Source organism: Gymnoscopelus braueri (assembly GCF_963280865.1).
Source record: "Gymnoscopelus braueri genome assembly, chromosome: 12".
Lineage (NCBI taxonomy): Eukaryota > Metazoa > Chordata > Actinopteri > Myctophiformes > Myctophidae > Gymnoscopelus > Gymnoscopelus braueri.
In genome coordinates, this window is record NC_137614.1 from 2,072,650 (window position 1) to 2,099,027 (window position 26,378).

At 41.9% G+C, this 26,378-nt stretch overlaps 1 protein-coding gene across 1 annotated transcript in view; it reads right to left on the reverse strand.

The window, feature by feature from the left end:
• Window positions 1–7,690: 7,690 nt before the first annotated feature.
• LOC308097423 (acid-sensing ion channel 1-like) overlaps window positions 7,691–26,378 on the reverse strand; it is a gene marked incomplete at its 5' end in the record, with an annotated part of 152,127 nt that continues 133,439 nt past the window's right edge. The window contains 8 exons of the mRNA XM_080445183.1: window positions 7,691–7,818; window positions 15,833–15,912; window positions 17,036–17,127; window positions 17,979–18,132; window positions 18,626–18,682; window positions 19,825–19,975; window positions 23,926–24,053; window positions 24,768–24,918. Of these exons, the coding sequence (XP_080301309.1) occupies window positions 7,702–7,818; window positions 15,833–15,912; window positions 17,036–17,127; window positions 17,979–18,132; window positions 18,626–18,682; window positions 19,825–19,975; window positions 23,926–24,053; window positions 24,768–24,918 (930 nt within the window). The 3' untranslated portion in view covers window positions 7,691–7,701. The remainder of the gene's footprint in view (window positions 7,819–15,832; window positions 15,913–17,035; window positions 17,128–17,978; window positions 18,133–18,625; window positions 18,683–19,824; window positions 19,976–23,925; window positions 24,054–24,767; window positions 24,919–26,378) is intronic.

Below are 26,378 nucleotides of genomic sequence, written 5' to 3' on the forward strand. Positions count from 1 at the left end.
AAGATCTTATAGTGCATTAAAAGTAGACAGTTAAAACTACCATGACTAGAAAATAAAACGTAAAAATAACGCCTTGAAGTAGTTAAAAAGGATCTTCTTTTGGCGGCACTGTTGACGCTGTTTGGCGTTTGGGGTGCAGCATCGACCCATGCGCTCTGAGGACCACCAGTCAATGACATTTATCCACAGAAACCTTGTATGAAGGATATACAAGGTTTCTGCCCGACAGCAAAATGTTCTGCTTCATGATAATGGGAAAGGATTCACCATGTCAAAGGGGATGAAAGCAGGCGATCAGACAAGCTCTCTGCTGGAAGGAAATTATTCATCCTGGAAGACTAGAACAAAGCTGATATTATTCATTGTTGCATAAGAGAGTGTGTGTGTGTGTGTGTGTGTGGGGGGGGGGGGGGGGGGGGGGGGGATTCTTCTGTAGTGGTCATGAGGGGATGCAGAAATACCAGTGCAACACCACATGAATCAGCACTTTCTGTAAGTTTGTATAGTAAGCACAAATGAGTCTGACAGCAAAGTGCTTTTTAAGATACAAATTATGAACACACACACACACACACACACACACACACACACACACACACACACACACACACACACACACACACACACACACTTATATATATATATATATATATATATATAGCTATATATATATATATATACACGAGTTGGCTCGTATATATATATATATATATATATATATTATTATTTTTTTGTTGTTGAAAAAAGCAGATCTACGATCTACTTGTAGATCGGCTATTTTCAAGAGATCTTTTTTACATTTTGAACTTGTGAAATGGGACATTCTGTACAATGAGTACTTTTACTTTAGGTACTTTAAGTATATTTTGATGGCGATACTTTTGTTCTTTACTATATACTTTTACTCGAGTGAAATGTTTACACCGGACTTTTACTTTTAACAGAATATTTCGACATTGTGGTATTGATATTTTTACTTGACAAAAAAAATTGAGTACTACCATTGTTAACAATTTCACTGAAACTGAAAATTGTTTTTGGCCAATAAAGTATAGTTTTGGACCGCGACGGAGGCGTGCAGTCTCAAGCGAGGTGCCGTGCGGAACGTTGCGAAGTTTGCTTGAGCCTACTCTGCGCCGCCCGAGTTATGTACCGATACGATAGGCACAGAATCGTAAATCATGTTTTGGGTTGAGCGTTTGCCCCAACTACCACTCAAAGTGACTACTGGCCAATCACAGCGCGTCTTTTCCGGGACTTGTCAGAATCTAGTTGTATAAAACTATCCACAAGGCCACTGAGCTGCTCTGTGACCTTGTAGATCTGCTATATTTGGCGAATGTTTGCCCCCAGATCAGAGACGATAGGGTCCGTGTGGTTATAGGCAGGATTTAGTACAGTAAGGTTGAAAATGAAGCTTGCAAAAAAACTGAAACAGCGTCATACTTTATTGTTGCCATAGATGGATAAATTATATTGTTGCTTTACATAAATAAAACATTCTGAAAACATGTAAACTGGTATTTACAGAGAACCATAGCATACACAGCAAATCACCACCGTCAGGTAGAAACCTTGTATGTCCAAAAACGTTTTTTGTATTATTTTATTTAAAAAAAACTGTGAAAATAGCCGATCTGCAAGCTCACAACGCGTCGCATTGCGACGCGCTGTGAGCTTGCAGATCGGCTATTTTTGCTACTTTTGCGTGTCACTTTTTGTATGATGAAGAACGGCATTAATTTACGAAAAAACGCGACGACTTGAAACACGGAGATACAAGGTTTCTAGCCGACAGCGACAAAATCTATTTTTAAGTCATTACAACAGTGACAACAGGAGATATGCAAGGAGGGGGGCAAAACGGTTCCGGTAGGAAAAACAAAGGAGACTCTTCTTGTCTCTGCTGCCGGTCATCAAATTATTGGCTTAGGAATGCGAAAAAAATGAAAAACGGGGGCATGGGGTGACTAATCGATAGAATTTCTTTTGGGGGTGAACTATCCCTTTAACAGAAGAAATCACAACACAAGACATAAACCAACAAACATGACAGGCGTGTGCTTAAAAAAAAACGCACAACACAAAACAAATATCAATAAACATAACAATGGATGAAAACAAAAGATAAATTAAAACCTGGAGGGTTGGGGGGGTTAAACTCACCTTTTGTAAAGGTGAGTTTTCAGAAGCGATTTAAGGCGAGGCACAGACTCCTTGGGCAAGGCATTCCAGGTTGTCAGAGCTCGAATAGCAAAGGCCTGCTTTCATTTAGTTTTTCAGCAACACTTTGGAATGAATCTGCTTTGCCCGATGATCTCAGGCACACGAGTTGGCTCGTAGGGGGTTTAAGTAAATCAGAAATATGAGACGGGGCAAGGCCGGACCTGGCCTTGAATGTAAGTAATAGAGTTTTAAAACCAATTCTAAACAAAATGGGCAGCTAGAGCAGGGTATTGGTGTAATGTGGTCAAACTTTCTGGAACCGGTTACAAGCGGAGCTGCAGCGTTTTTGAACCAACTGTAGCTAGTGGATGGATTTTACGGAGAGACAGGAGTAAAGAGAGGTGCAGTAATCAACACGTGAATAGATGAATAGATCAGGGGTCTTCAACCTTTTCAGGCCAAGGACCCCCTAGCTGAGAGAGAGATAAAGCAGGGACCCCTCTATATTGTATAAAATTGTGTTTCAGATTAAAAAAAAATGTTTTACTTAGTCTGCCCTTTTTTCCCTCTACACCTATAGTGTCTTTGACTAAAATAGCAGATCTACAAGCTCTCAACGCCTCGCAGCGCGAGGCGTTGAGAGCTTGTAGATCTGCTATTTTTGGCTAAAGTTCTCCTCAGAAAAAGGGGATGCTAGGGTTCAAGTGGTTAAGGTAAAAGAAAGAAATGTCACACAAATATTTGGCGGACCCGCTGTAGTTGCTCTGAGGACCCTCTAGGGGTCCCGGACCCCCTGTTGAAGACCCCTGGAATAGATGAATGATGACACTTCTGTGTGCCTTTCAGGCTTTGTAAACAAACATAGCACAGGGCAGAATTGTGGAATGCAGGCCTTCTGGACCATTCAGATCATATTTTAGTTGAGTGTTATAACCTCTCTGTCATTTAATGACAGTGTATTGTTGTTCGACACAGGACAGGTGATGTCCCAGGCAGCAGGCCTCAGCCAGTGTTGCCAGATTCTGCGAGAGAAATAAGCAACCAGGTCTATGAAAACAAGCCCAAAAGAAGCGACTAGGCTACACGAGCACTTTAAACCTTTATGCATCGGCTATTTGAAAACGGCAGATCTACAAGCTCACAATGCGTCGCTGCTATTTTCCCAAATCATTTTGACATTTTAACAACACAAATCTGGTGCGGGGTCCCTGGCACAAAATGTTTTCAGATGGGGATACGCAGCACAATTATATATTCATTTGGGGGTCCTTGACACGTTATTATGGAGCCCACTTCAGTTCTAGGGAAAACCCACTGTGATTGGCCAGTAGTCGCTGTGATTGACAGTTCTCCTCTTTGCAACTATGCCTAACCTTAACCCTAACCCTAACCTCAGTAAAACTATGCCTAAGCCTAACCTTAACCCTAACCTCAGTAAAACTATGCCTAAACCTAACCTTAACCCTAACCTCAGTAAAACTATGCCTAAACCTAACCTTAACCCTAACCTCAGTAAAACTGTGCCTAAACCTAACCTTAACCATAACCTCAGTAAAACTATGCCTAAACCTAACCTTAACCCTAACCTCAGTAAAACTATGCCTAAACCTAACCTTAACCCTAACCTCAGTAAAACTATGCCTAAACCTAACCTTAACCCTAACCTTAACCCTAACCTCAGTAAAACTATACCTGAACCTATGACCCTAACCCTAACCTCAGTAAAACTATTCCTGAACCTAACCCTAACCCTAACCTCAATAAAACTATTCCTGAACCTAACCCTAACCCTAACCTCAGTAAAACTATTCCTGAACCTAACCTTAACCCTAACCTCAGTAAGACTATGCCTGCCAGGGAGCCAATCAGACAGGTAAGGCGGGGCTATATTCTATAACGTTGGTGGGATTCAAAATCACGCGTCCTTGACATAAAAAAACAAAACGCAACTCGCAATATTTCACAAGCGAAAAACAAGCCCAAAGTCGCTTATAATAAGCGGAGAGATGGTAACACTGGCCTCAGCTCACAAATAGCAAATAGAACAATGATGCAATACTTGACCCAGATGTGATCATGTCTCCTTCTAACACATACTCTGTTCTGAGCTATTTGGAATTTCTTGAGAATGTGGTATCAGTGTCGATTGTGTCATTGTGATACACACACGCACACACGTACACACACGTACACACACGCACGCACGCACGCACGCACGCACGCACGCACGCACGCACGCACGCACGCACGCACGCACGCACACACACACACACACACACACACACACACACACACACACACACACACACACACACACACACACACACTCAGCGTGCACACAGCGAAGGTGAAGGAGTTTAAATATAGCTGGGGTCAACTATCCAGTGGTGGAAAGTAACTAAGTACATGTACTCAAGTACTGTACTTAAATACAATTTTGAGGTATTTTTACTTTGCTGGAGTATTTCCAATTGTCAATACTTACTTCTACTACATCTCGGAGGCAAATGTTGTACTTTTATACCTAGGCTATTTGAAAATAGCCGATCTTGTGCTTGTGCATAATGTGTACTTTTACTTTACTTTTAAGTATATTTTGATATCAATACTTTAGTACTTTTACTCAAGTACATTTTGAAGTATTTGCGTATTTCTAAATTGCAGTATCAATACTTTTACCTAAGTACAATATTTGAGTACTTTTTCCACCACTGATTATGCTGTAGGCCAAAATAAAAGTAAAATATTTGAGCAATTTTGAAAATCTTTAGAAAACAGGCGATCTACAAACGTACAAATCATCGTGATATAGAAATAGTTTGTAGTTAAGTGGCTAAATCATTCAATTCTATTATGTGGTTTACACAGTTTTTGATTGATTGATTACTTTATTAACACGATTGTTAACAGTAGCAGGTGTACAGTCTAAGGTTATGCTAAAAGTATAACACAAAAAGACTCTGGGGGCTTGTTTCCATTGTGGTCCATTACTGTACTCAATTCATCAGCAAAGTGATCGTCATTGAAGGCTACTTTAGGTAAATCATTCTCCTCAGCACCTAGTGATAGGAGATATTTAAAGGACCACTTTCAACCTATCTTCATATAAATAGTCCTCACTAATACTCATTATAATATGGCACCATTTCTGTCTGCTCACCCTGTGTCTCAGTGGACAGTTCAGAAACCTGCCTACCAGTGACGTCATCGTTAGGCAGGTTTGGTAAGAACCTGCCTAACGATTAGATTAGATCTTATATTAATGCAAGAACAAGGGCATCTATATCAGCATTAGGGATGGGATGATAATCATTATTATCGTTTATGGTGATAAAAAATCATATTGCAGAGATCTTAAGCTATCGTGAAATTGTCCTCCATCACACACTAGGACACAGTCTTTTGTTGAGCTGCAAATTCAGTAAAACTTCCAAAAGTAGCAGATCTACGCGTTGCAACACGTTGTGAGCTTGTAGATCGGCTATTTTTGGCAAACGTGCCCCCCCCCCAGAATAGGGATGCTGGGGGGGTTCAAGTGGTTTAACAAAAGTGGCATTTTAAGTTTTAAGCATATTTTGATTATCGCGATAATATCGTTAATCACAATTATTTTTGCCGCAATAATCGTGACATAATTTTCATATCGTCCCATACTTAATCAGCATGCTAACATGCTAACAGGAAGAAAGGCTGTTGTTTCTATGAGCTCGTAATGATGATGTCACTGGCAGTGGTGTAAAGTACATTTACTCAAGTACTGTACTTAAGTACAATTTTGAGGTATTTTTTACTTTATTGGAGTATTTCAAATTTTCAGTACTTTTACTTCTACTCCACTACATCTCAGAGGAAAATATTGTACTTTTACTTTTGGTACTTTAAGTATATTTTGATGCCAATACTTTTGTACTTTTACTCAAGTACATTTTGAATTCTGGACTTTTACTTGTAGCAGAGTATTCTACATTGCAGTATTGATACTTTTACTTAAGTAAAACATTTGAGTACTTTTTCCACCACTGGTCACTGGTAGGCAGGTTTCAGAACTGTCCACAGCCCTCCTCTAAGACACAGGGTGACCCCCTGGAATCCCCTCAAGGACCCCTGGGGGTCCCCGGGCACCACGTTGAGAACCACTGCTTACAGGGCTGGTGCAGGGTTTTTTACCAGATGAAGTGTGGTAGTTGAATGGCACACATGGAAAGAGGATCATTGCTGGCATACAGTGAGAAAGTAGAATGACTACAACTTAAGGAGAAAAAAAAGATTAGTTTTAGTTTTATTAAAGCCGGACAGATCATGCAGTACAGTCATGCAAATCCACCAAGACACCTAATGACCTCAAATAAAAGGAAATAAGGATGTTCTCTAAGGAAAAATATATTGACCACACATCTGTTTCATAGATGACACCATAGATGACACCAATTACTGTTATTACATGGAGAGCCTGTCGATTTATCGGTTTGGCCGATATTGGCTATTATTTGACTTTTTTGAAGTCCTCAGTGACCAGATTTTTAACCGTTAAAAATGTAAAAAGAAAAAAAAAGCTTGAAGATTGACTGTTTTTTATTTTTTAATAGGGCTTAAGTGGTTAAATAAAATAAAAGTTCAGTTTATGTATGTACTTTTTTATGTGCTTGTTCATTGTATAATGAACAAGCTTCTATAATGTAGAAGTAAAATATTTGAAGTCTAATATCCTAATATCTTAATTAAAATATCAATCAAAAACGTATTCATGATTTATTTACTTGTTTGCTTATGAGTTGATGTTCTCAAAATTCAAATTGATTTCAAGATTTTGCACCTTTTTCCCCCTATTTTTTCTTCTTCTTTTATAAAATTGGATCGGCCCCAAAACTGCGTCATCTGTCAGGCTCTAGTTCTGTGTTCTTATGTTTACTGACCACTATGGAGATATTCTGACAGCTTGGAATGAACACTAACATGAATGAAATCCATAATGAATAACATGTGGATAAGGGCTGTCCTCTTCATCACAGCCAATGCCCTGTCACTCACAAACATGTAAACCATTCAAATCCGGAGTTCCCCCAGGCAAGAGTCTATACTAAGCCCCCTCCTTTTGTCCCCTTACACCAAATCTATGCTGAAAAATCACTGATTCACAAGCTTGTGTTGCGATGCGGCTATTTTTGCCGAATGTTCAACCCATTTGATTGTTGGCATTATACATAGAAGGCTAAACGACAATCTAGGATAAAAAAAGAAAAAACACAGTAAAGTCATTTCCACTGTGGTCTGTGGTACGCTGAATAAAAAAAAACATAGACATGGGTCCATTTTTGACGCTAATAGGGTTGATGTGATTAATCCAGGCACAAGTAGGACACATTCTCTTTTGTACCAGCCAACATTAGGGTTAATGCAACGCCACTTGCATGAAGAACAGAGATGAAGTTCCATGGCAGTCCCCAGTCCACTCCGCATAGCAGGAGGCTCAGTGGAAGATGAAGTTCCACGGCGGTCCGGTCCGCTCCGCTACACACGGCAGGCAGGGCAGGAGGCTCAGTGGAAGTTGGTGACGTGACATTTGACGTCGTCCAGGCTCAGCACGGTGCCCTGGTCATTGTTGCTGCTGTGCGGCTTCTTCTCTGAGCAGCGACACAGCTTGTACTTCAACACCTGATAGGACAAAACGTACATGAGACCAGTGATGTAAAGTAACTAAGTACATTTACTTAAGTACTGTACTTGAGTAGTTTTGAGGTATTTGTACTTTACTGGAGTATTTCCAATTTCCAGTACTTTTACTTCTACTCCACTACATCTCAGAGGCAAATATTGTACTTTTACTCCACTACTTTTATTGTAATTGTTACCAAATATACTAATTACGGTTCTGTTCCATTCATGGTCAAACAGAGTCAGGGTGCTGATATTGTGCATGTTGGCTCACTGTAAAAACTCTGCTACACCAGTGGGTCTCAAAGTGTGGTCCAGGTACCCTTATGGTTCCTTGTGGTGGTTCCAAATGGCCCCTTACGGTTGTGTAACTCTGAGAGTGTACACATGGAACCAAATGGGTCCATTTGCACACTCTGAGAGTTATATAGTGGTCCTTGAAATTAAGAAGTTTGAGAACCACTGTGCTACACTAAATGGAACAGAGCCTTCATTAGTGTCATTGGTAACACCAATGACACTATTGGTGACACTATATAACAGGCTGATGTGAAACATTTGGGGCAGAGCTTCTGCTCTGGTCTCCAGGCAGTGTGTTTGTATACAGTTTCACGTAAACCGGGCCAACGGTGCCGGAGATTAGCTGTCCACGGACGGACGGACGGATGGACAGGGTGCAACACATAGTTTCGGCCACGCCTTCAGCCTGGCGGAGACAAAAACAAAGGTATCACATGGGGGTCCGTGGCCTAATGCATATCAAACTGGGGGTTCTTGAAATAAATAAAAAAGGTTGAGAATCACTGAACTAAACTATACCGGAACCCCAATCCACACTGTAAAATCCTCAGTGTTCATTTAACTCTAAAGAATGTACAAATGTGTACACTCTCAAAGTTACGGACCTGTAAGGGTCCATTTGGACCCGCCTGTGCATGGGCCCCGAACCAGACTTAGAGAACCAATGAGCTAGACTGGCTGCTTGCCTTGGAAGGTCTCATACTCACATGTACAAGATGGTGGAGGGGGCGGAGCTATAGGTGATGTCCATTACAACCCAATTGGCACATTATTGATTTGGTTCACTTTCATTTAGGTGACATCATAAAGCAGGGGTCTAAAGCAGCGTTTTTCATCATCAGTGTTTTGTGTAAAATAAAAAAAAAGAATCCCCTCAACACCACAATAAGCTCACAACGCTCTCAACACTATAAGCTCACATCGCGTCGAGCTGAGACACGTTGTGAGATGGTCTATTTTCGGCGAATGTTCCCCTCCCAAATAATACGGATGCTAAGGTTTAAGTTGTTAATGTAAAAAAAAGGTTCCTCCTAACATATAAAGCACCCTGTAGTAACTTTGAGGACCTCCTAGGGGTCCCGGACCCCCTGTTGAAGACCCATATGTCGAAACCGTTTTTTTGTGATTGCATATTGACTAAGACTATCAATTTCATCATCAGTGTTTTGTGTAGAATGTATGTTTTTGTGCCTGTTTGTTTGTTTGTTTACACATTATCTTTTCTATTAATATGTTGGATTCATATTAATGTGTATGTTCAGACATTTAAACATGTAAACCCTCAATACTTGACCTTAGGTTTTGTACTTGTATAATATATAATATAAAGCGATTTAAGTTACGCCTATAGAACCGGTGCCATATAGAATGATGATGAGGAGTATATTTTTTAAATTACTTAATTTAAGGTGGACAAACTTCATGTTTTTCTTATTTTTTTGTTGGACAGGTACATCGTTCCCATCAACCCCCCGAGATCAGCGCCCCATGTTGACAGGAGAGATGATCAGAGGAGCAGAGTTTTCACCTCTTTGGTTTGTGCCTGGACAGAAGAAAGGATAGAGTTTCTCAGTGAAGGTGCAGCCGGTGAAAGAGTAGAGGTGAACTCTGGTCTCCACGTCATAAAAGGAGACCAGACCCTCCTCATGATCCACAAACACTCCAACTTTCTGGACCTCCTCTCTTATAGGGAGGACGACAGAAGGGTACTCAAGAGCCTGGTACTCATTTCCATCATCGCTCAACCTTATAGTCCAGTTCCCATCGATGGGGCTCAGTGAAAACTCCTTCCTGTTCATGGACTCTCTGGCCACTCCTAAATTCCATTTAGTCCCTTTAACCTGAACCTCATAGTAAAGCCTTCCTGAGAAGAGGTCTTGTTTTCCTAAGACACAGACATATTTAGAGAATCTATTGTTGTTGTCTGGGAGATTCTTCTTTACGTTTCCATTACTCACTTGTTTTCCATCCTCAGACAGGATGAGAGCTGGATGTGCTGTATCAGGGTCCAGAGTTACATCCACTGAATATTTCTGGATCCTCCTCAGATCAGCTTCATCACACATCTTCATCTCTTGACTGAGTTTCATCTCCAGTGTCTTCTCCAGCTGAGCCACAGCTGTCCTCACAGTTCCCACATGTGAAGACTGATGGACATTGACCGTTGTCCAGTCCTTGGTGGGTGGAGGGGTGTTGATGGATGTGAAGTTCTGGGGGAGGTGGTCTTTAGTGTGTGAGAGCTGCTTCAGCTCAGAGATTCTCTTCTCTAACTGAGCGATTTCCTGTTGCAGCTCTTTGATGAAGCCTTCTTCAATCACACCAATGAGCTCAGCCTGGCTTCTCTCAATACAGCTGATCAGAGCAGTGAAGACCTGCCCACTGTCTGCCATCACTCTGTCTGCTTCTTTCTTGCTAAGCTCCACTGAGTGTTTGACCTCCTGAATCTTCACTTGTCTTTCCTGGATCATCTGCTGAACCTCAGTCTCTGTCTTTCTTTCAAAATCCTCTTTCAACTTGTGCCTCCTGCACTGATCAGCCATCTCAGACATAACTTTATTAACAGAGAAATTTGGTCTCTTTTTGAAGGTTTCCGTACAGAGTGGACACTGACACACATCCTTACTGTCCCAGTAATGTGTGATACAGGTTTTGCAGTAGTTGTGTCCACATGGCGTGCTGATTGGATCAATGAACACATCCAGACATATAGAGCACAGGAAGTTTTCTTCAGACATTTCTACACACAATAAAAGTGAACGTGTAAAACACTTAAACTTTGCTTAACTGGACGTTTCACAGTATCAGCAGTGGTGCTGGTGTGTCCTTCAACCGGTGATATCCTGTTTTATGATCAGGGATGTTTAAGATGAGACTACATACAATATTGTAGATATCCTTCTACCTGTACCCTAATAGTATCACTTTCAATCTGATAAAGACTCTTATCTTTGACCAAAGCCCCTCCCACTCGGTGTAATCAGTTTTTAAGTCAAGCTGACTGAAATCATGCATCATTAAATATGTCAGTCTTGTCCAAATATGGAGTCGGCCCCCAAGTAAATTGACACTGTCGGGCAGAAATCTTGTACCTACATTTCAATGACTATAAGGTCCTCACATCTATTTCGCACCGCCAATCTGACCGATATTTCTGAGTCATAGTGTCGGGGCTTTGTCAGACCCGTTGTACCTGTCCGTCTGTGTCCCTTTTCTGCCCATACAGTATATGGAGATCCCTAATGTCATTAATATATGCCATACCCTGTATATTGGCATGGGCATAGCGGTCGGATCTGTGGCTCTGGACTACTGGATATCCCATTTCGTCGGTGTCCAGGACGAACCAGCTAACTCCATTTTCATCATTTCTTTTTTTTCATAAATCAACGCTATTGAACACCCTTTACGTCTGTGTAAAAAATCCAAACATTTCAACCAATGAAAAGTATTAAAAAGCGCCTCTGACAAAAACTCCCAACTCCATTGGATCCTCAAACTGTCCGTCAAAAACAAACAACTCCCCCCCTCTCCTCTCCAGTGCTGCCTTTTCACAGCATGAGTAGAGCGCGCTGCGCAGTGAACGAGGAGGAGGATCATGTAAACAAACTCCCCGTAGTCTGTTAAAACTATGCAGTGTACCTGTTTATCAAACTTAGCACTGACGCTAATGTTATGAAAACAAGTAATTATATTTCTAAAATCTATGAAGTGTTTAATGAGGAGAGCAATGTGACAAGAAGAAAGGCGTTCATAGCATTTCTGCCGCGCTAGTTCTACTACCTCTTTGCAGAAGTTATTGAAATATTTAAAGTCCTGTTTATTATTGTAGGCCTATATAATAAGTGTCATGAAGCATCAGGGCATTAATTCACACGTTGTTGTGATGCATTGTGAGCTTGGAGATCCATTGTTAGCTTTTGGGAATTTGTACCCTTTTGAAACCTCTCCCTCAGCAGCGAGTGGAGCTATTGTTGTTTGGACATCTAACTCCATTTCAGCTTGATTTCTGCTCGTCTGAAACTACTAACTCCACTTGCGCTGGGTAAAGTGTTGATTTACCCGCGATTTGGGTAAAGTGTTGATAATATAATGACAATATATAAAGTCACTATACCAACTTTGATGAGGCAGTATTGCTTTGTTTTAAAAATATAAGGTTTTCTTCATTTCCTGAAAAACGTATATTTTGTTTTTTCGTTTCCTGAACAATGAGCGTTTTGGAGCAGGTTCACGCTGGACAGCAGAGATATACTGTATGCCTATATATGGGCATATCAGGCTTGTTTATGGTTATGTTTGAGCCATAGTGACATGCCAATATATGGGTGTATCGGGTTTGTTTATGGTTATGTCTGAGTCAGAGTAACATGCCTATATATGCCTAAATTATGACTAAAACTAAATCAAAATTTGCTGTCAAAATCAACACAGTCTCCAATGTGTAACACCCATCTCTAGCCCACACAGAATTAGACTTGGGCACAGATCTCTGAACGTCTGGCTACATGAGACTACAGGTAACAGTTTGGGTTACTTTATGTTATTGGAGTGGGCGACCTGATTCTAGTATGTAAGATATACCACTGTTTCTCAACGACAGGTCTGGGGACCACAAGGGGTCCAAATGGTTCCTTATGGCTGGGTTAAATTAACACTGAGGATTTTGCAGTGTAGATTAGGGTCGCGGTAGTCTCATAGTGGCCAGACTGCTGCCTCCCACAATTTTCAAATGTTTCCAGTCATACAGTTTGGGACACGGAAGCTCTGATCATGATTAAAATATAAAGCGGATGTGAAGCCTCCTCCCTACTTCTGTTTCGTCTTTACAGTCGCACAAATTTAGTATATTTAGCTTGATGCTAAGCAGAAATGGAAATTAAAAAATAAAATGTAAAGATATTTTAAAATATTTTTTCCTGAACGGAAGTGCCAGTTTCCTCTCTCGGATTTGGGAGATTGTGGAATAGTTGTCTGGCTACGTGAGACTAGGGTCCCGGAGGGAAAAAATAAGTGCTCGTCTGAGCACAGGTCTCCGCCAGGTCAGGTAGGTTATTGTGGGCCAGCAATGTTCGGAATGCATCGGCCTCCTGGTGGCGCTAAACAGGCGTGTGTGAACTTTCACGGCAATCGCAATTAGATTTTGTTCAAAACGAGCCACTCCTGCAAACTTTAGATGCCAATCTTAGCCAATCAGGATGGAATATGAAAAAAAGGACAGATCCGTGTTGATTACATGACTATAGAGATGATGTGTACCGATTTGCGTGGTGTTTGGACAACATCTGTATGGGTATAATATAAAAGAAAATGTTTTGCAAAAATCGGCCTGCTGGTGACGCTATAACAGGCCGATGTGAAACATTTGGGGCAGAGGTTCTGCTCTGGCATCCAGAGAGTGTGTGTGTGTGTGTGTGTGTGTGTGTGTGTGTGTGTGTGTGTGTGTGTGTGCAGTGTGCGCGCACGCACAGTTTCATGTCAATCGGGCCAACGGTGCCAGGGATTAGCTTCTCACGGACGGACGGACAAACGGACAGGCGGATGGACAGGGTGCAAAACATAGTCTCGGCCACGCCTTCAGCCTGGCGGAGACAAACAAAAAAGGTATCAAGTGGGGGTCCGTGGCCTAATGCATATCAAACTGGGTCCTTGAAATAAATAAAAAAGGTTGAGAATGACTGAACTAAACTATACCCTATGAACCCCAATCCACACTGTAAAATCCTCAGTGTTCATTTAAAGGTAGGGTAAGTGATTTACTTTTGTTTAAATTGTTAAATAGTGTTAAATAGCTCTATATTTTGATAGTACTCATTGCTATAGAGTGTTTGTTCAGTGAAAGGAGTCTCCCATGTCTCTCCAGCTCTTTATTAAACAGAAAATGCATGTTCAGTGCTCTCTCCTGATTGGCTTAAATGTTGTCACCTACCTGAAAATGTACTATATTCTGTTTTCTAAAGAGCTGGAGAGACCCCTGCTGGGACCGAACAAACGCTCTGTAGCAATGATTACTATCAGAATATAGAACTTTAACCTTTAAAAAAAAAAAAAATATCACTTACCCTACCTTTAACTCTAAAGAATGTAGAAATGTGTATACTCTCAAAAGTTACCTGTAAGGGTCCATTTGGACCGCCTGTGGGCTCCGGACCAGATTTAGAGAACCAATGAGCTAGACAGGCTGCTTGGCTTGGAAGGTCTCCTACTCACAAGTACAAGATGGTGGAGGGGGTGGAGCTATACTGCCCTACAAAGCCAAAGGCAGTAACTACGTTTTTGGACACGCCGACTTATTTGTGTAACCCAAAGGTCAAATTAGCCTTTGTGATTTTGGGGGGTAAACAATTACCTCAAGAACAGATATACAATTAGTGTAATAGCCTATCACTTTCATGCCGATATCTTGTTTGGCTGACCAGTTGAAACACTTTTAAACCCATGTATGTAACCCAATACATTTTACTGCACTTTGGCTTTGTAGGTCATTATAGGTGATGGTCCATAATGTCCATTACGACCCAGCTAGCACATTATTGATTTGTTTCACTTTCATTTAGGTGACATCATAAAGCAGGGGTCTTCAGCGTTTTTCATCATCAGTGTTTTGTGTAAAATGTATGTTTTTGTTTCTGTTTGTTTACACATTATCTTTTCTATTCATAGAAACCGCCCTGTTTTCAGACCGTCATAATTGACATTTATGTCATTTGTTCTTGTTAGGAAAGTAGACCATTGCCTGTTGGGCACTGGCCTACTCGGGCATGATGCAAAAAGGGAATGTTTGCCCCACCTGGTTATGCAATACCCGTTATACCCGTCAGTTGTTGGTGTAAACACACAATACAGCTTCAGTTAGTTATTGGTTTTTCGGAAAGCCTTTTTTTATATTTTCGTTTCAGTTAAAGGGGACCTTTATCTTCATATAATTAATCCTCACTAATGCTCATTACAAGATGGCACCATTTCTGTCTGCCCACCAGTGACACATCATCGATGGGGATTCCAAGCTGATAGAAAGTGCAGGCTTTTCTATTCTATTCTAAAATTTGCATGCTGAAATAGTAGCCATTGTTCTCGCATCCATTAAGAAATCATAATCATTTGAAACAAGATTTCAGAACATTTGAAATCTTGTTTGAAATGTGCAAACCTGCCTACCGATGATGTCACTGGTAGGCAGCTTTCTGAACTGTTCACAGCCCACCAATGAGACACAGAGCGAGTAGACAGAACTGGTACCATCTTATAATAAGAATTAGTGAGGACCAATTATATGAAGATACAGTAGGTTGAAAATGGGTGAAGTGGTCCTTTAACTAAAATATCATATTTTTATTTTATTTTTCAATTCTAGTCTTAGTTATTTAGTTAATTTTAGTTAACTATAATAACCCTGCCGAATACACAGCATCATACCTATATTAATGGGATAGTTCCCCCAACAAATGACTCATTTTCTATCAATTACACACCCTGTGAAGCCTTGAATTCATGACATTTTTCATGTTTTTGTCGCATTCCTAAGCCAATAATTTCATGAGCGGCCGGCGGAGTCTTCAATGGAGACTCTTTGAGTCACCTACTGGAGACTCCGCCGGTCATCAAAAAACAAACAAATCTCCATGAATTCAAGGCTCCATGGTGTGAGTAATAGATAGAAAAAAAGGTCATTTTGGGGGTGAACTATCCCTTTAACACATTCTCTATGAATCCTTACCTCATAAATGTAGTCAAACAGCTCCAGAATAGTGAGTATACTTGCTCCAATGAAAAGGCCCATCTGACCACCAATGTCCCCTGAAATAAGATAACTGTGTGAGCTTTGTGAGGAGCAGGGCTTCTCAACCTGTCTCAAAGGTTCAACTGAACCCCCTATGACTTATACATATATACATATATACATATATACATATATACATACACACACACACACACACACACACACACACACACACACACACACACACACACACACACACATACATACATACATACATACATACATACATACATACATACATACATACATACATACATACATACATACATACATACATACATACATATATATATATATATATATATATATATATATATACACATATGATTGCATGTTTTAATTGCAGTTTTAAAACGTAGGCTACACATATAGTGAACAATTACAACTCTCTCTCTCTCACTTTAGACTTTAGTCTCACTTTTTATTAACATTTGTCTGTGTTCAAAATATATTTTTCAATTTTTGGGGGGGAGTTCCCTTAACAAAAAAAGAAAGAACATGATGCGTTTACCTGCAAAAACACACTGCTGTTTTGGTAGATAGTAGTGATGCGCGGGCCGACCCGTAGCCCGCAGGTCCCGCGGGGCAGGCGGACGGGTTATAGATTACAACGCAATTATCGCGGGGCGAGCGCGCGCACACACAATCTTTCTCTCTCTCTCTCCCTCCCTCTGTCCCCCTCTCTCATTCTCTCTCTGGAAAGCAATTGAATGGACTTGCTTGTGTTTTTTTTCTTTTCTTTGGCGGGTTGCGGGACGGGCTGGGTCGTTGATTTATATACATTTTTGCGGAACGGGTTGGGGCGGGTGGGGCTTCCGTGCGGAGCAGGCGGGGCGCGTTATGAAAAAAACCTGACCCGCGCATCACTAATAGATAGAGATGTTTTTTGACAACGAAAACAGTGAAAACACCAAAATACAGCGAGAGGGCAGTGTGTATATCTGCAGGGTAAACACCACCACACTACTCCAGTGGCTGACGACTGCTGGTACAGTATAGAGGGAGTACATGGCTGTTTACATAGCCATGTAAACAAGGGCAAAATGACTTACTATGTCGTTAAAGAAAGAGAGCATTTCCCTTGCATCTTCAGAATGAAAGCAGTTCATTAACACACTGTCACAAACACGGCTGTTTTACCTAAAAGTCCGGCTACTTCGTACGCCTTCCTCTGCTCGATGGTCTCGTAGTTCAGAGCCTCGAAGAAGATGTCTAAGACCAGGATGTTGTCTCTGTCGAGAAAGAGTCAGAGGTTAATCAATTAAGACCGGGAACGCATCCATGTCATTTTAGGATGTCTTTGGCTATTCAGAAATAGCAGATATTCAAGCAGAATACTACACCATGCGCTCATAGCACGGCACCGAGTGCAAAGTGACGCGTTGTAAGCTTGTAGATCAGCTATTTCTGCTATTTTTACATGTATAAAATGATTAAATAATATGTCAATAATTTCTTTGTATATTTTTTATTACAAAGCCTAAAAGGCTTCATATGTTCAATGTTCAACGCCAAACACAATTAAATCGTTAATCGCAATTATTTGAGTGACAATTAATCGTCAACTTAAATGTGTAATCGTGACAGCCCTATAGGGGGAGGGGCGGCTGTTAAACTCACTGACACTCGCAGCTCACCTCTCTGCTCTCTCCTATTGTTGAACAGTCAAGTTAATGCAAGTAAAACCAGTCAGTCACACACTACAAAAGGCTACCAAATAAACCACCATCAGTGCTGCAGTTTTGAGGAAAGAAGGTGAGAAATGCGTGCTATCTTGTGTTATATGTAACTGTTGATATTTTATGAATTAAGGCAAAAAAAAATTACACAAATTTCGGGTGGGAGGGGGCCATGTGCTTGTAGATCTGCTGTTTTTGAAAAATTGTGAAAGTGTGTGCAAATCTTATATTTTTTAAAGCGAACATTTGTAACTCAAATCTTTGCTTCTGGAGGTCCCTGGAACAAAATATTTTGAGATGGGGGGTGTAAATAAAAAAAAAAAAATTTAACTTCAGAGAAAGCTTGCCTGGAGCAGCAATTGGGTCTGCACCAGCCCTGACCACTGCTATAAATAATAACTCACGCGATGTACTGCTCTGTCTTGTTGTACTTCTTGGCGAGGTACTTGGCTGAGGCCTTGCTGGGGATCTTCACGAAGCTCAGCTCCTTGCTGTAGCGGGTCATGTTGCACGGAGTCTCACACACACAGAAGTCGTTGTCTCTCTCCACCAGGAAGTCTGTATAGGCAGTGGTGGAAAAGGTACTCACATTTTTTTTACTTAAGTAAAAGTATCAATACTGCAATGTAGAAATACTCTGTTACGAGTAAAAGTCCGGAATTCAAAATCTACTTGAGTAAAAGTACAAAAGTATTGGCATCACTTAAAGTACCGAAAGTAGAAAGTACTCATTATGCACAATGTCCCGTTTCACAAGTTTTCAAATGAATGAAATGTATACAAATCTTTTGAAAATAGTGTGTGTGCGTCGTGCAGAAACCTTCGTCGGGCAGAAACGTTGATATTTTAACTTTTTGTGCTTTTTAGTAAATCAACGCCCTATACTTGATCATACTACAGCGTCACACAAAAGTAGCAAATCTACAAGCTCGGAAATGCGGCGTGAAGCGACACGTTTTGAGCTTGTAGATCTGCTACTTTCTCATATGAGACACATGAGGTTTCCACCCTGACAGAGACGATATGCATTCAGTAGAGATGGCTGCCTTACCGAGAGCAGGATCGGCACACTCTTTGTAAAGCTCGGGGGTGCAGTAAGGTGCATCACCTGAACAAACACAACAATGAGGGTTCATATCAGAAAACATATTCAATAACAAGTTTACACACCGAACAGAATACTTCAACAATAACTAAAACTCTCTCCAGCTCTTATTAACCCATTCAATCCGGGAACACATCTGTGTCAATTTAGATTTCTTTTGGCTATTCAAAAATAGCAGATACAAGAGCTTGTAGATCTGCTATTTTTGAAAAAAAAAAAAAATCATAATGTGCAAATCTATTTTTTTTTTAAGCGAACATTTGTTACTCAAATCTTTGCTTCTGGAGGTCCCTGGAACAAAATATTTTGAGATGCGGGTGTAAATCCTAGCCGTTTTTTGACGAGGACCCCCAAAATTATATGTATTTGGACGCCGAACCCCATCTCAAAATATTTTGTTCCAGGGACCCCCAGAAGCAAATATTTGAATTAAAGATGTTAGCTTGAAAAATATAGGCTATACAATCAAAAAATTGCAAAAAATAGCAGATCGACAAGCTCATAGCGCGGTGTAGATCTGCTGCTTTTGAATAGCCAAAGAAATATTAAAATGACACAGATGCGTTCCCGGTCTTGATGGATTAAACGCAAAATACATTTTCAGATCGGGATACCAATCTCATCCAGGATACAGCACAAACCAGTGAAACTAGAAATGATGAAAAAAAAGAAAAAAACGCTATAACATTGAAGATTCGTTACCAGCCTTTACTCATCTCCGAGGAAAACAGCCTGTTCACGAGAGCGTGTCTATAGAGGGCGGGACTTCTGTTGTACATATTTGCCCCGGAAACTATATTTTTCGACCAATCACAACACTTGTTTCATTCATGGTGAATGTAAACAGATTTGTGAAGCGTCAACGTCATTTCCTTGGGCAATACTTCTGCCAAATTCTGGTACTTCCGTTTAGACACTCAACCGGCTATAGGTCTTGCCCAGGTGACGTTGAAGCTGAAAATGGGTTGTGTGTGTCCTGATTGGATGAAATTGGTGTTACACCTGAAAACATACTTTCTGTTTAGTAAAGAGCTGGAGAGACATGGAGAGACCCCTGTTACTGAACAAACAGTCAATTATAACTATCAGAATATAGAACTTTTTTAACAACAAACGTACAACTTTTAAGATAACAGCTTTCTTACCAGGCATATGCACCATGCGACAGTTGCAGTTGTCCACCAAGTAGCGCGTTTCACAGTCGATGCGGCACGCTGTGATGCTGTACGTCTCAAAGAAGTCTGAGTCCATTGGAGTCACTTTACAGTCTCCCCAGGGTGGGGGCAGGTATATGAGCTGGAACAGAAAGAATATACGTCAAATATACTGTACATCATGTTCTCCAGGGTGGGGGCAGGTATATGAGCTATAGAACACAGAACACACCATCAACTGCATCATCAAATATACTGTATCAGGTAGCGTCGGGGAAAATAAATTAGCCGGCCACAATCCTCCATTCCAGAGCTACAGTATGGCCGTTTGAATGTGGCTTTTACGTCCTTGGCAGAATTGGCATTTGGACGAAGCATTGGAAAGGTATAAGCAATGGCTTATGGGAGAAGTATTTCCTTCATTCTTAAAATATGTACACAGTCTTTTTTTGAGTTTTCCAATTATTTTTATAAAGCTAGTTTAAAAAAACTAGCAAGTTGCAACTAGTTGCGTAGGTGTGGACTGGGCTTTAATATGAGGATTGACGGAAACGTGTGTTTCTGTAAACGTTTATGAAATCTGTACAATGTGCACAGACTTCTCACGACGTCCCCGCTTGTTGATATCAGGTTGCCATGGTTACCCAATATTTCCAATCCGAGTACTTGGGAGGGGCGGAGCCATGTTTAACTACATATTTGGGCAAGAAATACGTCACTGGGACAGTTCCTAGTTAACCTGTTTGAAGTTGTTTTTACATTCCAGTTCTCACACTTCATTCTCAGTGCGTAGAAATGGCGTCTGCCAGCGTACTTCATTCTGAAGAGACGTTCCTGTGTTCTATCTGTATGGATGTGCTCACTGATCCAATTACCACTCCATGTGGACACAACTACTGTAAAACCTGTATCACACATTACTGGGACAGTAAGGATGTGTGTCAGTGTCCAATCTGTAGCAGAAGATTCGATAAGAGACCAGAAGTTTATGTCAATACTTTTGTTTCTGAGATGGTTCAAGACTTCAGGAGGCACACGTTGAAAGAGGAATTTGAAAGAAAGACAGAGGCTGAGGTTCAGCAGATGATCCAATAGAGATAACTGAAGATTCAGGAGGTCAAACACTCATTAGAGCTCAGCAGGAAAGACGCAGACATAGATATAGCAGACAGTGCGCAGGTCCTCACTGCTCTGATCAGCTGTGTTGAGAAAATCCAGGATGAGGTCCTGCAGATTCCTCCTCTACAACATCAGGAGGATTCACCCCTTCCTCACGGAGAATGCAGCCCAGGTGCTCATCCAGGCTCTTGTCATCTCCCGCCTGGACTACTGCAACTCCCTCCTTGCTGGTGCTCCGGCATCTGCCATCAGACCTCTGGAGCTTGTTCAGAAAGCTGCGGCTCGTCTGGTGTTCAACCGCCCCAAGTTCTCCCACACAACCATCCTTCTCCGTTCTCTACACTGGCTCCCCGTAGCGGCTCGCATCCAGTTCAAAACCCTGGTGCTAGCCTATAGGGCAGTGAAAGGAACAGCTCCTTCTTACCTCCGGGCTATGGTTGATGCCTACACCCCTGCCCGACCACTTCGGTCTGCCACCTCGGGGCGACTGATTGCCTCGTCACTCAAGGGTCCTTCTGGCCGATCCACACGGTCACGACTCTTTTCTGTTCTGGCCCCACAGTGGTGGAATGAACTTCCCACTGATGTTAGGACAGCAGAGTCACTGCCCATATTTCGCCGCAGGCTGAAAACCCACCTCTTCAGGAAACACTACCCTTCCTCCCTGCCTGACCTACTTGTTGTTAACTAGTTGTACGAACGCTTGTTTTCTATTGTTGTATTGTTTATTGGATCTTGTTTAGTCGATACACTTATTTGTTTTAGCTCATGCTCATTTGATTTAGCTATTTTGTCTCATCTGTTTAAGGAAATAGGTAGCTGATATATTGCACTTTTACCTTAGCACTAGGTATACTCTTGGTTGCTTGTTTTTGCAGAAAATGCACTAAAGACTTCTGGTGATTAGTAGTTTTCGTTCCCTACCTATGTTGAATACACTTATTGTAAGTCGCTTTGGATAAAAGCGTCTGCTAAATGACTGTAATGTAATGTAATGTAATGAGGTCACTGCTGTGATTGAAGAGAAGAAACTGGCAGAAGGCTACATCAAAGTGCTGCAACAGGAAATCACTCAGTTAGAGAAGAGAATCTCTGAGCTGAAACAGCTCTCACACAAAGACCACCTCCACCTTCTCCAGAACTTCACATCCATAAACATCCCTCCACCCACCAAGGACTGGATAAAACTCACTGTCTGCCTGCCTTCATACGTGGGAACTTTGAATACTTTGTTTCAGCTGGTGAAGATGCTCAGTCAAGAGATAGAAGCTGGGAGGGGCACGGTGGCACAGTCGGTAGCACGGGGGAGCAGTCGGTAGCACTGTCGCCTCACAGCTAGAAGGTCCTGGGTTCGATCCGGGGACGCTGTGGGCGCTGGGGTCTTCTCTTCCGCGGCATAGCGCCCATACCCTAGGTGGGGGTGGCGAAAGGGCCTACTCTGTGTGGAGTTTGCATGTTCTCCCCGTGTCTCCTAGGGTAGTTAATACCCTCACAAAAACATGTAGTATTCCTGGTCGCTATGCCTCCTCCCTCCCCCATGACAGCCGGGGCGCCTGATGGAGGGGAAGGGAACTGGTTGGAATAACGTGTTCCTTCCACGCGCTACGTCCTACCGGGAAAACTCCCCCTGTCAGGTGACAAGAAGGTCAGTTGGCTCTCATGCATTGAAGGAGGCATGAGCTCGGCATGGGCTCCCTAGGCTGGCGGGGGGAGTGTAGTGCCCAGGATTACTTGGCACCGGGTGAAAAAGGGTTACAAAAATCGTGAGATAAAAAAAAAGAAAAAGAAAAGAGAGTGTGATATTGAGCTGTGGACAGCCGCCTATCCAAACAACTCGACGCCAGGCACTGCACTCCCTCAAGTCCTCGCCGATACGGGACCGTACCTATGTTCCCCGGGTCCTATGTTCCCCCCTTCCTAGGGAGAGCGGGGAATATGACCTAACCTAAACCTAACCCTAACCTTAGTGGGGAACATATAACCCGGGGAACATAGGGATGACCCAGCCGATACACACGGCGAGTTTGAAGTCCGTCGGTCCCACATATACAAATGTCCATATATGGGCATAGTGGTCGGATCGGCGGCTCTGGACAACTGGATCTCCATATACATATATGCCAGAGTCAGAGTACCCATTGTACCCGTCTGTCTGACTGTGTCCCTTTTATGCCCATTGTCTATATGATGTCAAATGAATGACACCAGCATACGAGGATATGAGGATATGCAGATTCATTGATATTCATTGGAGACCCGCTGATCCGACCGACTTCCCACTCAGCGCATCACGTCCTTGGTCCTCGTCAATACGCACATAGCCTGGAATTCAGACTGATTCGCTCCATTCAGCTGACTTTTTTTTTGCTCAGTCTAGCCTCTCAAGAACAACTTTCCTTACGTCACCTGTGACGTAGGCACGTCATTGCTGATTGGATAGTGCTCAACCAACGAATCACAGTAAGATAGGAAGTGGTTTGAATTTTACATTGGAAGGCTCCGATCCGTCCCACCCATAGACCAATCAGAAACCGTGGCGACTTTGCTTGTAGATCTGCTACTTTTGCTATTTTTTTTATTTGAATCCTGAAAAGTAACAGTTTTGGACATATGAGGTTCAATGTTTTTCAGGCCAAGATGAAGCAGGGACCCCCACTACATATTAATATACCCCCACTACATATTAATATAAATTGTGTTGCATATTCAACTTTTTCATTGATTTCATAGATAGACTTTGACAGCAAAACGGGGTACAAACCCGTATGTACCCTCTGTTCCTGTTGTTTACTACAGAAAACGAGGTACAAACCCGTACACTTACCCTCTGCTGTTTACTACAGAAAACGGGGTACAAACCCGTCCGTACCCTCTGTTCCTGTTGTTTACTACAGAAAACGGGGTACAAACCCGTACGTACCCTCTGTTCCTGTTGTTTACTACAGAAAACGGGGTACAAACCCGTACACTTACCCTCTGTTCCTGGCAGGACACAAATGTCTGGAAGCCGGGTGCCACTCCGAAGCCCAGCTGGTCGATGAAGGAGGGCTCGTCCTGACTGTGGATCTGAACTTTGATCCCAGCTTCAAACGACGTCTCATCTGTCAGGACAGCAAACACAGACCTGGGATCAGCACATGATTCCTCCATGGGTTATTCATTCATCTAGGGTCGGATTCATAGATATTATACTGTACATGTATGGTAGATACCAGTGGTGGAAAAAGTACTTAAGTAAAAGTATCAACTGCAATGTAGAAATACTCTGTCAAGCAAAAGTCCGGAATTCTAAATTTAGTTGAGTAAAAGTACTGGCATCAAAATGTACTTAAAGTACCAAAAGTAAAAGTACTCATTATGCAGAATGTCCCATTTCACAAGTTTACAATTTTTTGTTGTTGAAAATAGCAGATCTACAAGCTCAAATCTACAGTTGATTTAGTCGACGAAAACGCATTTTGGCGGTGCCTTGATGGCGTCGTAATGGCTGATTCTACATGGTTACATGCTGAAATTAGCCGATCTACAAGCTCACAACGTTGTGAGCTTGTAGATCTGCTATTTTCAGTGGAGCGCAACCAAACATAAAATGACTTGTCTTTTAGTTCTACTGGATCTCTTCTCCTCTAGTCCCTCACTAACATTTTAGTCTAGCTTTTATTTGTTGACGAAATTGTCAATATATTTAGTCTTAGTTTTAGTCATCATAGCTTAGTTTTCATTTAGTTTTCGTCAGTGAAAAAAGGTAGTCGACAAAGATTTTTCTTTAGTCGACGAAAACAACGCTCAAGTCTGGTAAACTGGACCAGACTGACCTGTTTCTCCCCAGATGGGCAGGTATTCATCCTGCTGGATGTCCAGCATGAGCTCCAGGCCGTTCCCCATCCCTCCCTTGGTGGTGATGAGTGGAGGCCGACCTTCTGAACCAGCGTTGAAGGTGTAACATTTACCATAGCGAGTGAACACCTGAAAGAACAGTTAGGAACATCAGTCACTGAGCAGTTCAGTTAGAACTGTGTTTCACGGAGACGATCACATTTCTCTTTTGTGTCTTGAGCTAAAACGTTTAGGAACCACTGAGTTAGAACATCAGTCACTGAATAGATTTTTTCCAGCAAACCTTTCTTTGGTTCATAACCGTCCCATCCACTGGGGGTCAGTGTTAAGCTGTGCGTGTGCGTGTGCGTGTGCGTGTGCGTGTGTGTGTGTGTGTGTGTGTGTGAGAGAGAAGGAAACAGAAAGACAGTGTGTGTATGAGAGAGAGAGCTAAATTGAGAGATAGACAGAGTGAGAGAGAGGAGAGCGAGAGAACGGGGAGAGTCGTCTTGAGAGAGAGAGAGAGAGATAGAGAGAGAGAGAGAGAGAGAGAGAGAGAGAGAGAGAGACAGAGAGAGAGAGAGAGAGAGAGAGAGAGAGAGAGAGAGAGAGAGAGAGAGAGAGAGAGAGAGAGAGAGAGAGAGAGAGAGAGACAGAGAGAGAGAGAGAGAGAGAGAGAGCACTAGCAGCACCTCCCCTGGGTTCAGTGAGGGGACAGAGACAGACAGGCAGATATGGCAGTGAGACAGGCAGGGAGGTGATTCCTCATTCTCTAGCATGTTCCTTATGCCACTTATAATGGACCTGATGTTACCATGGTAACATCCCAGTTAGCGGAGAGGAGGGGAGGAGAGGAGAGGAGGAGAGAACGTTAATTTTTAAGGAAGATGAAGAATCAGCTTCAAGCAGCAGCATGTTTAAACAGCCAGGACCTTTGGACTCCCTCTGGCGTGTTTAAACAGCCATCCAGGACCAGACAGTTACTGTAATTAATAATCAGTGTCTGTATAAAATGTCTCAATATTGATGGTTCTTTGAGATAATTAAAACAGGAGGATCAAGGCCACGGCCTGAAGCGTTTGGGAACGCTTGCAGTAGTCAATAACGTTTCTACGGTAAGAGATGTACACACTTATTCCACCAGAGGGGTACCTAGCAGATTCAAAAGCTGTATGGGAAAGGACTCTGTTTTTTATCTCCGCCAGGCCGGAAGGGCCAAAGGCAAGGGGTTTTCGGCAGTGGTGGAAAGAGACTAAGTACATTTACTTAAGTAAAACTTTGAGGTATTTGTACTTTACTTGAGTATTTCCAATTTCCAATACTTTTACTTCTACTCCACTACACTCAGAGGCAAATATCATTACTCCACTACAATTATTTGCAAACCTTAGTTACTAGTTACTTTTCAGATATAATTATGAAACATACATTAACCACTTTAGCCCTATTTTATACAAAGGCTATTTGAAAATAGCCGATCTACAAGCCCACAACGTGTCGCGATGTGACGCATTCTGAGCTTTTAGATCTGCTATTTTCAAACATTCCAGTACTTTTACTTTTGGTACTTTAAGTATATTTTGATGCCAATACTTTTGTACTTTTACTCA